The sequence below is a fragment of the Peromyscus leucopus genome, chromosome 18, assembly GCF_004664715.2.
Source record: "Peromyscus leucopus breed LL Stock chromosome 18, UCI_PerLeu_2.1, whole genome shotgun sequence".
In the NCBI taxonomy this organism is placed as follows: Eukaryota; Metazoa; Chordata; class Mammalia; order Rodentia; family Cricetidae; genus Peromyscus; species Peromyscus leucopus.
Window position 1 is genome coordinate 1,692,241 of NC_051078.1, and position 12,309 is coordinate 1,704,549.

General features: G+C 48.9%; 2 protein-coding genes across 5 annotated transcripts in view; one reads left to right on the forward strand and one right to left on the reverse strand.

Annotated features, from left to right (window-relative positions):
* Window positions 1-1,462, forward strand: part of Dgka (diacylglycerol kinase alpha) — a 31,737-nt gene extending 30,275 nt beyond the window's left edge. For all 4 annotated transcript variants that reach the window (XM_037196660.1, XM_037196661.1, XM_028855469.2 and 1 more), the window contains 4 exons: window positions 295-493; window positions 592-712; window positions 897-957; window positions 1,164-1,462. In XM_037196660.1, the coding sequence (XP_037052555.1) occupies window positions 295-493; window positions 592-712; window positions 897-957; window positions 1,164-1,247 (465 nt within the window). In that variant the 3' untranslated portion in view covers window positions 1,248-1,462. The remainder of the gene's footprint in view (window positions 1-294; window positions 494-591; window positions 713-896; window positions 958-1,163) is intronic.
* Window positions 1,463-1,565: 103 nt separating this feature from the next.
* Pmel (premelanosome protein) lies at window positions 1,566-11,900 on the reverse strand. The gene is made up of 11 exons (XM_028855504.2): window positions 11,791-11,900; window positions 7,449-7,559; window positions 7,161-7,307; window positions 5,886-6,020; window positions 5,530-5,691; window positions 4,612-5,283; window positions 3,406-3,522; window positions 3,125-3,209; window positions 2,814-3,019; window positions 2,628-2,718; window positions 1,566-1,818 (listed from the first exon to the last, which is right to left on the reverse strand). Exons 1-11 carry the CDS (start codon window positions 11,861-11,863, stop codon window positions 1,677-1,679), a joined length of 1,941 nt encoding a protein of 646 aa, XP_028711337.1. The 5' UTR covers window positions 11,864-11,900; the 3' UTR covers window positions 1,566-1,676.
* Between the last annotated feature and the right edge of the window lie 409 nt (window positions 11,901-12,309).

Consider the following 12,309-nt stretch of genomic DNA (forward strand, 5'->3'; position numbering starts at 1 on the left):
GGCAGGTGGGTCTCTGATTTTTCAGGCCAGCCTGTTTTACAGAGCGAGTTCTAGAACAGCCAAGTGCTATGCAGAAAAAAAACTACTATCTCAAATAACAATTATATATATATATATATATAAGTGTGTGTGTGTGTGTGTGTGTGTGTGTGTGTGTGTGTATTAGGTCTTTTTTTTTTTTTGCTTTCTTCTATTGCACACCTTAATCCCAGCAGGAGCAGCCACATTTCATGACAATGTTATAAGGTGAGAATCTACGCCCTCTCTAGCTGAGTTCTGTCCCTCTCCCCTCAGATCTGTGGGAAGCCGCTGGATCTCAGTGAAGTATCCCTAGAAGGCATTGCAGTACTGAATATCACCAGTACACATGGTGGCTCCAACCTCTGGGGTGATACCCGGAGACTTCATGGGGATACCAGTTCAATCAACCAGGCATTAGGGAACGTGGCCAAAATCATTACAGACCCCGATATCCTGAAAACCTGTGTGCCAGGTGAGACAAGTGCCCTCGGAGCTAAAGTGGTCAGAGCTGAGGGAAGGAAGGTGTGACGTCTTACGGGAGAACCTCTCCTTTCTACCTTGAACCCCCAGACATGAGTGACAAGCGGTTGGAAGTAGTAGGAATAGAGGGTGTCATTGAGATGGGCCAGATCTACACCAAGCTCAAGAATTGTGGACATCGCCTGGCCAAATGCTCCGAGATCACATTCCGGTAAGGAGGGCTCCAGCCAGGGCTCCTGAGGAAAGGAAGGTGGTGGTGTGTGGGAGTGGTGGGAATCACTTTCTTAGCTCTTCCTCCATGACAGAAGTTTCAAAGCCAACCCGAGAAAGCCAGAGTTTTAATGTTTTGGTGGGTAAGAAAAATCTCAAACATCTTCCTTGTTGACCTCCCACAGGACCACAAAAACCCTCCCCATGCAAGTTGATGGGGAACCCTGGATGCAGGCGCCCTGCACGGTGAGTATTGCCTATGCCTGCAGAAGCTGGACCCCCGGGCTCCATGGAACCTGTCTCCATTCTGCAGCTTCTTCACTTCCTCCTGGTGCCCTTGGTCCCCTGGGCACCATTCTTGCCAAACTCTGGCTCCTCAGTACCCCAGAACCCTAATGTCTCAGCCATAAGGCACCAGGACAGGTTTCCAAATATGTGTCCTTCCCTTTCAGATCAAGATCACCCATAAGAACCAGATGCCCATGCTTATGGGCCCAGCCTCCAGCTCCCACAATTTATTTGGCTTTTGGAGTTGAGGATGCACTTTGCCCTGCGCCCACCTCCCTGTTCCTGGAGATTTCCCTCTATGCTCTGTACATTGCTGCCACACGCTCCTGTCAGCCCAGAAGGATGTTTCTCTCCTTCACAGTATTTATTACCCCTCACCACCTCACTGTTCCCACAGACACATTCATACCAAAAACACATAACATTGAAAGTGCCTCATCTAATAAAGTGTCTTTTTCCATCATTGGGAGATCTGCTAAATGAGTGATACATCCCTTTTTATTACCTTCACCCCTTTAGAGACAGATTGAAGAGCAAACAAAACAAACAAACAAAAACCCCTAGCGCAAGGTTCTGAGAATTTATTTCTGGTATTGGTCGTCTCCAAGGGAAGACCGCAGGAAATGCGGGCATTGCCGTCAGTCAACCCCAGGAAATGCACAGCATCGTGAGGGTACTCAGACCTGCTGCCCGCTGAGGAGAGGACTGTTTTCACCGATGCGGCGAGTGCGGAAGACTGGGGGCAGGCGCAGCCAGTGGGTGCGACCGTGTGGCATTTGGGAAGCAGGGCGAACTGAGCCCTGCTGCGCGAGTCTGCGCCTAGCATGGAGAGAAGGGAAAGGGGTCAGCAGCGGCATCCTGCCTGTGCACATCCTGCATCCCCTCTCCCTTCCCCTACCTAGTGCTCATCTACTCTTGTCTCTCTAGCCCCTGCCATCCATCCCCCCTCACCCCTATAAATGTCTCCACTTTGAGGCCCTTAGCACCTCTAGCTAGCTGGGGAGTCTGACATCCCCCTCACCCCCAACACCCCCCGCTTCTTGAGACAGGGTCTTACCATGTAGCTCTGGTTGTCCTGGAACTCACTCTGTAGACCAGACTAGCCTCAAACTCACAGAGATCCGCCTGCCTCTGCCTCCTAAATGCTGAAACTAAAGGCGTGCGCCACCACGTCCTGCTGAATCTACCTTTCTCATTGGTGAATAACTTGCTTCACCCCAACTGCCCTGGTTTTGTTTTTAACTTTTATTTACTTGGAGCAGGGGCAGCCCATACCATGGTACACACGTGGAGGCCAGAGGGAAATTTTGGGGAATTTGTTCTCTCCTAGCCTATGGGCACCAGGGATTGATTCCAGGTGGTCAGCCTTGTGGCAGGTGCCTCCCCACCAAACCAAACCTCTGACCCACTCTTAGTAGTAACCACAGCCTCACATCATCAATTGTTTCGCTCCCCAAGAGGCCTGCCCACATAGCTTCTAATACCATTAATCCTCAGACATTTAAAGCTATTTCAAAGGTACCACAAGACTTCCCCACCTGGGCTCTCCTGGACACCATGCTGTCACCCCTGAAGGAAGGGTGGGTGATGGTGATAGTGGATGAGGACCAGGATGGCAGGGCTCTTACCTATAAATCAGAGATGCAAAGACCACAGCCGCCAACCCCAGTAAGACACCTATAAGCAAGGGAGCCTGCCCGAGGCCGCCGCCGCCTTGACCTGTGAGCAGAACCCCAGATGCTGCCTCAGTGTCTGTCCCTGCCCAGCTGTCCTCTGTCCATTCCCGTTCTCCTAGTTCTTGTCTAAGTACCCACCAGGAACAACAATCTGGGTGCTGGCCACTGCCAGGCTGTTGGCGTCAGCCAAAGACACATTGAGGCAATAGGTCCCTGAGCCACCTCTCAGCGCCTGGTGTAGGACCAGCTGGCAGTCTGGGCTTGGCGGCACAGGCTGGCATAGCCTCTGGGCAGGGGGCTGGCACCCTGGTGACGAAATGTCCATACAAGCTTCCTTGGGTAGCCTGAAAGAGTGTGAGGTTGCATCAAGAGATCTGAGAAGGGGCAGAACAACAGAGAGAAAGACAGTCATTCCAAAGAGTTCACGGGGCGACCAGTAGGACACTCACCCGCCCTGACAGGACACAGTCAGCTCCAACGCATCACCCTTGCTGGATGGCACAGCCTGCAGGATCTCAGCGTTTTCAATACCCTCTGCAAGGTTGCAACTTTTTAAATTAGTATTCTTCTACCAAGACCATACGCAAGAAAGCCCAAGGGATGCTCTTCCAATACTGTCTCTGCCGTTAGAGTATTCTCAAGTAAGTTCTCCCAAGGTATGCCACTACTACTGCCCAGCCCAGGCGGCTTATACCTCCCTTCCTCAGTCCCCAACACAGGCAAGACTCACGGACAATGTCCAGGGTGAGGGAAAAAGAACCATATCGATATAGAACACAATCCAAGGGAACTTGTCTCTTCACAAGCATTAAGGTGTCTGTGCCATCCAGTAGAGGGGTAATGGATCCTGTCAGGAAAAGATTTAAGGGGGCAAAGTCAGGAGATATCACTCTCTTGGAGACAGAGACCAAGCAGGCTTTGCCCCAAGTACAGCCAAGGCTACATGCTCCTAGAGTATGTAGGCTTTGAATCAGCAAAGATCTGGTAGGTCTCGTTTTATGTATAAGGAAGCTATGCTAGAAAGGAAAAAAAATGCTGTTTTTGTTTGTTTTGTCCACATAGTCAGGGAAAGAGAACACACACACACATACTCCAGGGCTAGAAAGATGTTTTAATGGTTTAAAGTACTGGTTATTCTTGTAGACACACACACACACACACACACACACACACACACACACACACAACTCCAGGGCTGGAGAGATGCCTCAGTGGTTTCAAGTACTGGTTACTCTTGTAGAGAAACTGGGTTTGATTCCCAGCACCTACATAGTGGCTTATATCCATCTGTACCTCCACATCCAGGGGAAGGGACCCTGATGCCCTTTCTGGTCTCCATGAGCACCAGGCACACAAGCGGTATATATAAATGCAGGCAAAACACCATACACATTTTTTTTTTAATGAAGAAAAAAAGAAATGACCAAAAAAAAAAAAAGTCTCCAGATATTTATCATGTCCCACACTGGGCTAGGTCTTGGACTAGACCTCTGTCACCCCATTCAGCATCAGCTCTCACTCATTTATTTTGCTTCGCAGGAGGAATTCAGGAGTGGAGAATGGAGAATCAGTCTGTCAGAACCTGAAGCATCTCTGCATTTATGCTTGAACAGGACATGTGACAGAGCTTTGTGAATGACCACAGGCTGTCCCCCTTGGCTTCCTAGCCGTTATCCTTGGAAGGGGGGAACAATCCAGCTCACTCTTCCCTTGTGACTTGGGGTTGGGGTGTGTGTGTGTGAAATCTCATTTCCTGAACGCTACATCTCTTGCATGTGGTTGAGACAATCTGGAGGCTTTAGAGCTAGTGAAAATTCCGAGGCGGCCACAATGCTACAGAAAGGACTTGGTGAGGCGTCTGGATCTTGGGTGAAGACTTCAGAGTAGAGAACCGACAGATAACCCACCTCCCGGAACGTCATTCACGTGTTCTTACCTGTGGAACTTTCTGTAGGCAGGAATGGGCTAGCATCGGGACCCTCGGGTTCAGGGGTGGGTAACTCTTCAGTGGTAGTTCCCGCCAACTCTGTGGCCGTTGCCTGCGCAACTGTGGCTCCAGAGGCCCTTGTGGGTGTGGTGTCTACACCCCGTACGGTCGCCGTCTCTGCCACGGTGGTGTCGAGGACCGCGGAGGTCAGCCGCTGCTCAGAGGTGGTCGTAGCTGTGCCCTCTGCGGTTGGCACTTGTACAGCTGTGGTCCCAGAGGGCTCTGTAGTGGGCATCCGGCCAGCTGTGGTCCCCCCAGCTTTTGCAGTGGTCCCCTGTCCAGATGTGGTCCCGGGTGTCTCCGCAGTTGGCATGTAGCCGTCTGTGGTCCCTGGGACTGGGGAGGAGCCACAGGCAACAAGGGGGATGGCAGCCTGCAGGACCACCTGGGCAGTGGCGGAGCCGGACTCCAGATACGTGTGAGTGACCTCAGCTGCCCGAGAGATCAGGGCCCCAGAGCCGTCTCCAAAGTCCCAGGTGAAGGAGAGGTCAGCCCCAGCCAAGTAGCCGCTGGGATCGTGCAGCTGAAGGGCAAAGAGGAGCGGCTGGTTTCTCAGGAAGCGCTTGTTTCCTCCATCCAAGGCCCGCAGCTGGGACACACTCACGGAGAAGGGGACCTGGTCTGGGGTTGGAGCCAGAAGAATTAAGAGCCGAGCCTGAGTCACACCTTCTTCACAGCCACGTTCTCCACACACACACACACAAGCTGGCTAGCCAGGTCTTTGTCTCTAAGCCCCACGTTTCTCTGCCCAGGTCTCTGTGCCCCTCCCCGCGGAAGGTTGGACATCCCTTCCTCTTTCTTGTCCAAGCCAGCCTCCCTACCTCATGCCCTCTGCCGGCCTGGCCTTGTTCCCCTCTAGGCTCTTACCCGTAATGGTGAAAGCCGAGCTGGAGTGAGCAAGGGGCACGTAGCTCTGGGACCCTCGTCGGTGGTACACGGTCACTTCCATGGTGTGGGTGCCCAGCCTCGCGTGGCCTGTTGCAATGCTCAGCCTGGACACGGGGCCCCCCAGCACTTGCCAGTATTGTCCTGAGAGTTTCCGAGACAAAAGCGGAGAAGTGTGTGTGTGTGTTGGGGGGGGGGGGGAACTGGTTAAAGAGAACGGAGAGGTACAGTTTGAAAAAGGCTTCAGAGAAGGGAGGTTGAGGAGTTCCTCCAGGTGTTTGGAAGGGTGGGTTGCTTGGGTAGGATTATATTGGGAAGGGGTGGCTAGGAGGTCTCACCCCAGGTCTTCCAAACATAGACAAAGCTTCTTCTTGGAGGCGGAGGACCAGACGGGCAGGGTCCACCATCAGGGAAGATGCAGGCATCGTCAGGTTCCTGTGGATACACTGACTGTCCTCCCCACACCTGGCTCCCTGGAAGGTAGATAGAGTCAACCTCAAGCCCGGCATTCTTTTGTACGCACTCAAACTCCTAAAATAGTTCCTAGCGGAATAGTACTGTAGAAGTACTCCTTAGCTGGAACCACAATCTCCACACTATAACCCACATGGGATGGTAGTTGGAGAGTGGGGATGTACGGAAACCCCAACTTGAGACTCACATGCATATCAAACATAAATAAAAGACTGGCTAGCCATAGACTAAAATGTTTACAATGGCTCTCTTGAGATTAAGAGCAGCAGCAGCTAACATTAAATATTTATTGTAGGTCCGTGCAACCCTGCTGAGCACTTTATATTTATTTATTTATTTATTTATTTATTTATTTATTTTGGTTTTTTGAGACAGGGTTTCTCTGTGCAGCTTTGCGCCTTTCCTGGAACTCACTTTGGAGACCAGGCTGGCCTCGAACTCACAGAGGATCCGCCTGCCTCTGCCTCCCGAGTGCTGGGATTAAAGGTGTGCACCACCACCGCCCGGCTGTCTGAGCGCTTTATATAGATGAGTCTGTTTTCATCTGGGTAATAATCTGTCAAGGTACCACACCCACTTTATAGGCAGGAAAACAAACTCACAGCAACTTACCCATCCAGGGTCACATCTAGTGATGGATGAACATGTAAGCCCATGCAACTTCAGGAATCTGCTGTTCTCTAATTTGGAAACCGATTTTATCTGCATTTTCTAATTTTAGTGCAATAAGTATATACTACATTTTATATATTTACAGTATATATTGACTGCATTGAATATAAACATAATTTTTTAAAAGAGTCTATGAGGGATAACGGTAAATGGAATAGCACTTGACAAGCATGTGTGAAGGCCTAGGTTTGAACCCAGTACTGTTAAAAAATAGAAGAGGAACCGAGTGGTGGTGGTACATGCCTTTAATCCCAGCACTTGGGAGGATCTCTGAGGCCTGGTGTACAGAGCGAGTTCAGGACAGCCAGAACTACCACAGAGAAACCTACCTCGAAACAACAAAAAGAAGAAAAGGAGGAGGAGGAGGAGAGGAGGAGGAGAAAGGAGGTTTCCCTGGGTTTACTGGAGATACCTGGGAATCTGAGCCCCTGGAATAAGGCTCAGGAGGTACTGAGAGAGGTACTAACCATTGACGATGGTGTTGTTGGCCCAGATAACCTGCCCATCTGGCAGTACCTTTTGACTTTCAGGGAAGTGTAGGGTAATGGAAAAGGAGGCATTTGCACCAACCAGCGTAGGTCCATCATTTCTGACCTTCAGAGACACCTGGCCACCTGGGAAGGGAAGCTGCATTAGCTGAGAGGCTGGCTTCTCCTCTCCAAATCTCTCTGCCAACCTGCTTCAGTTTAACCTAGTTCTTACTCTCTTCCTATCCAGTTCCCACCATGCCTTTCCCCAGAATATTCAAATCCTACCTCTCCAGCAGTCAGGCCCCTGCACCTCTGTCCACTCAGGGTACAGCTGCCTGTTCCAGGCGTGAGTTCTAAGTTGCCGTGGGACACCAAGCCAGTCCTGGTTCCTGGATCCTAAAAGGAATGTTCCATAAGATCCTAGGATCTAGCCGGGCGGTGGTGGCGCACGCCTTTAATCCCAGCACTCGGGAGGCAGAGCCAGGCAGATCTCTGTGAGTTCGAGGCCAGCCTGGACTACCAAGTGAGTTCCAGGAAAGGTGCAAAGCTACACAGAGAAACCCTGTCTCGAAAAACCAAAAAAAAAAAAAAAAAAAAAGATCCTAGGATCTACCACTGGTTGAGGTATTCTCAACCCTCTTCTTAAATTTTCTTTAAATGCTTTTATTAAAAATGTTTAGCTTTGTGTAGTGGTGCATACATTTAATTCCAGCACTCAGGAGGCAGAGGCAGGAGGATCTGTGAGTTTGAGGCCAGCCCGGCTTACAGAATTGGTTCCAGGACAGTCAGGGCTACACAGAGAGACCCACTCTCAAAATAATTACAGAAACAAAAAAAAATTTGTGTGTGTGTGTGTTTTTTTTTTTTTTTGACAGAGTTTCTCTGAGTAGCTCTGGCTATCCTGAAATTTGTTCTGGCTTGCCTTGAACTCATAGAGATCCTCCTGCCTCTGCCTCCCAAGTGCTGGGATTAAAGGCACACATCATCACATCCAAAATGCTTTTTTAAATTTTCATTTATTTAAATTATTTATTTCTGTGTGTGTATGCTCACGTACACACATGTACACACGTGCACACACACACACTAGACCATGGGGTATATGTGGAAGTTAGATAAATTTAATTAAAGTTTGAAAAGCTTATGGTACTAAAGATTGAGCCCAGGGTTATAAGCACATTGGGAAACACTTAATTTTTTGTCGGTCTCTGGCTGACCGACACTGTGAGAAATGAGGCTGAGGAGATGAGTTAGAGCAGTAGTTCTCAACCTCCCTAACACTGAGACCTTTTAATACGCGCTTCATGTTGTGGTGACCCCAACCACAAAATTATTTCTGTTGCTGCTACTTCATAACTGTAATTTTACTACTGTTACGAATCGCAATGTAAATATCTGTTTTCCGATGGTCTTCGGCGACCCCCGTGAAGAGGTCATTCAACCCCCAAAGGGGTCAAGACCCACAGACTGAGAACTGCTGAGTTAGGGACCTCAGTTCCAGTCCGAGGTGTACGACCTTCCTTCTTTGCAGGTAGTTGGTTTTCAGTTGTTGTTGGTGGTTTTGTTTGAGACAGGTCTTCTGTGTAGCTTAGGCTAGCCTAGAATTTCCCATTCTCCTGCCTCTGCCTCCTGAGTGCAATCACAGATGCTATACACCTGGTGCCTTTCTGTTCAGATTTGTTTTGTTATTTTGAGACAGGGTTTCTCTGTGTAGCTTTGGAGCCCTTCCTGGAACTCACTCTGTAGCCCAGGCTGGCCTCGAACCCATAAGATCCGTCTGGCTCTGCCTCCTGAGTGCTGGGATTAAAGGCGTGCGCCACCATTGCCCAGCTTGTTCAGATTTTTTTTTTTTTAAAGAATATTCATTCTTGCCAGGCAGTGGTAGCACATGCTGCCTTTAATCCAAGCACTCAGGAGTCAGAAGCAGGCAGATCTCTGTGAGTTCAAGGCTAGCCTGGTCTATGGCTAGTTCCAGGACAGCCAAGACTATACAGAGAAACCCTATCTCGAAAACCCAAATATATTATATATTGTTTTCTTATGTGATTGTTTTGCCCGCATATATGTCTGTGCACCAAGTACATGCCTGGTGACCCCTGAGATCAGAAGAGGGCATCTGATGCCTTGGGTCTGGTGTTACAAACACCAGTTGTGAGCTGTCATATGGATGCTGGGGATTGAACCCAAGTCCTCTACAAGAACAGCCATTGAGCTAACTCTTCAGCCCTTCAGAGTTTTTTTGTTTTGTTTTTTCTTTTTTTGGGTTTTTTTGTTTGTTCGTTTGTTTTTTAGACAGGTTTTCTCATTGTAACAGCTCTAGCTGTCCTGGAACTCACTCTGTAGACCAGGCTGGCCTTGAACTCACAGAGATCCACCTGCCTCTGCCTCCCAAGTGCTGGGATCAAAGGTGTGCGCCGCCACCGCCCGAACAGAATTTTTTTTTTTAACATGGTGATATGTGTATTTTAAAAAGGCCACTGTGGCACCAGGACATGGTGGTTCACAAAAGTAATCTCAGTCCGTACCCAGGAGCCTTTGGCAAAAGACTCACCATGAGGTTAAGGCCAGCATGAACTACATAAAAGTTCCAGACTAGCCTGGTCTACACAACTTTGTCTCAAAAGAAAAGAAGAAGAGAAGGAGGAAGAGGAGGTACAGGGAGAGAAGGAGGAGGAGGAGAAAAGGAAGAAGAAGAAGAAGAAGAAGAAGAAGAAGAAGAAGAAGAAGAAGAAGGAGAGAAGAAGAAGAAGACTGTGGCAAAAAGGAGGGAGGAATGAGTAGACCCAGGTTGGAGGTGGGGACAAAGCAGACATGATTATTATCATTAAATTGGGTATAGTGTCTCATGTCTATAATCTTTTTTTTGTTTGTTTTTGTTTTTCGAGACAGGGTTTCTCTGTGTAGCTTTGCGCCTTTTCCTGGAACTCACTTGGTAGCCCAGGCTGGCCTCGAACTCACAGAGATCCGCCTGGCTCTGCCTCCCGAGTGCTGGGATTAAAAGCGTGCACCACCACCGCCCGGCCTCATGTCTATAATCTTAACACTCAGAAGACAGAAGCAGGAAGATCACTGCAAAGTTGGAGGCCAGCCTGGTCTACATGGTAATTACCAGGACAGCTGGGGTTACACTGGGAGACCAGAGCTAAACGTATATCTGACAAGAGAAGAACTGTAATCGGCTTCCACATCCCTTCACCCAAATCCAACAACTACCCACATTTTGATACATTTGCTTTATCCTTATTAGCTGGTGCTTTTGTCTATGTATTCAGAAGAAATTCTCAGGCAATCGAGATGGCTTATTAGGTAAAGACACTTTCTGCCTAGCCTGACAACCTGAGTTTGGTTCCCCAGACTCACATGGTAGAAAAAAATAATAATTAAAGTCAGTGTTCAAAATGTAAGCACAGTATCTTAAGAGCCTCAGAGGTGTGGGTATGAACAGGACATTTCCAAAATACATTAAGGCACTTAGCAAAAGAGGAAAAGAAAAAAAAAAAAAGCTAGCAGCACATACCTGTCTGTGATTCTGGCACCCAGGAGGGAGAATCAAAAGGATCTACTACGAAGTGAGTTCAAGGCCAGCCTGGGATACAAGGGACCCAAGGAATGAAAAACCAAGCAAAAACCCTGGAAATTGCAGTACAAATGAAGAAGCTAGAGTAGGGAACTTTCTAGAAGTTTGTGAGACCAGGGATCCAGAGAGAGAAAAGGAGGCCGTGATATGATATGATATGATATGATATGATATGATATGATATGATATGATATATATGATATGATATGATATATATGACATGTAGGATATAGTATATATACTGTAGTGTAGCAGAAATTGTCCTTATCCCGATTCTAACGTCCACGGGGAAGCCAGAGTTGCTGCTGGGGGTTGGTCTGTGGTCATCTCAGAGAGTGTTCGACCACTGAAGCAAGAGCAGTCATAAGACATACCGTTCTTTTCTGACTTCCACCCTCCCTCCTCAGCAGCACGGGACATTCCAGACCCTCTGGCCACCCTCAACTCCCTCCCCTTTGCTCCTGTCACGAGGTCTCAATCCCCCAGAGTCCTTTCATGTGATGCTCAGCTGAGACCCTTCTGCTTGTCTCTCCCAGCCCTGGAATGTAAGGCCTGGGCCATAGTCATCCATACCCACCCCAAGTGCAGAAGGCAGTACCAGCTAGGTCTTATTGGATACCACATTCTCTTTCTTTCCACCTTAAATCTCCTACCACAAGCACTGAAGATATTACGTCAAGGATCTCCCATTCATTTTACCACCTTGGAGCCCCCGTTCCAGCTGCCTGTCTTAGGAGGCCTCAGAATCACTGCTGTGCCTACTTGTCCCTTGAGTCAGATAGGAATACTTCCATGCTCCGTCCTAAATTTCACATATAAAGCTGGGCGCCAGGGTTTATATCTGGAATCCCAGTACTTAGGAGGTGGAAGCATGAGGATCAGGAGTTCAAGGCTATCCTTGTCTTGAACAAATGAAGCAAACAAAACTATATCCTCACTAAATCAAATAGGACAAGCCTGAAATATTGACATGTCTTGTTAGAAGGGAAACCCCGAGCAGGTAGGTGTTCAACATGGCACTTGCCCCTGACCACACATGCACACGCTTACCTTCTGCGGCCCCCACAGCCAGCAGAGCACCCAGCAGGAACAGAGGGAGAGAGCGTCTTCTTGGCACACCCATCCCGTTCTTCCTTTCAGCAGCCAAAGGTGCCAGGGGGGTGGGAATGAACCCCTATATAGAAAGGGGTTCATTTGCATAGCCCTTCCTCCTATCGCTCCAGAGGAGGGGAAACCCGGGAAGCAGGAGAGGGCCAGAACGGATTTCAGTCCCTGGATGCTCAGTGACAGTTTCCCGCTCCACTAGGGTCGCATTCATCCTGACACACACGATCGTTCTGGAAACAGTTGACGGATGGGCAGCCACAATTCACATACTTCCCAGTCACGATTCAGCAAGAGAGCGAAGCCATGAATTGAGTCAAACCACGCAGCTCCTTAAGACAGCAACAGCTCCTTTATTCAAAAGCAGTCCCAAGGGGCTGGGAGTGTAGATTCCCAGCCATAAATCAACAAAACCAACCGACGGACCACGGACCACTAAAACAGTGAGACAGGACTAAGCTAGGC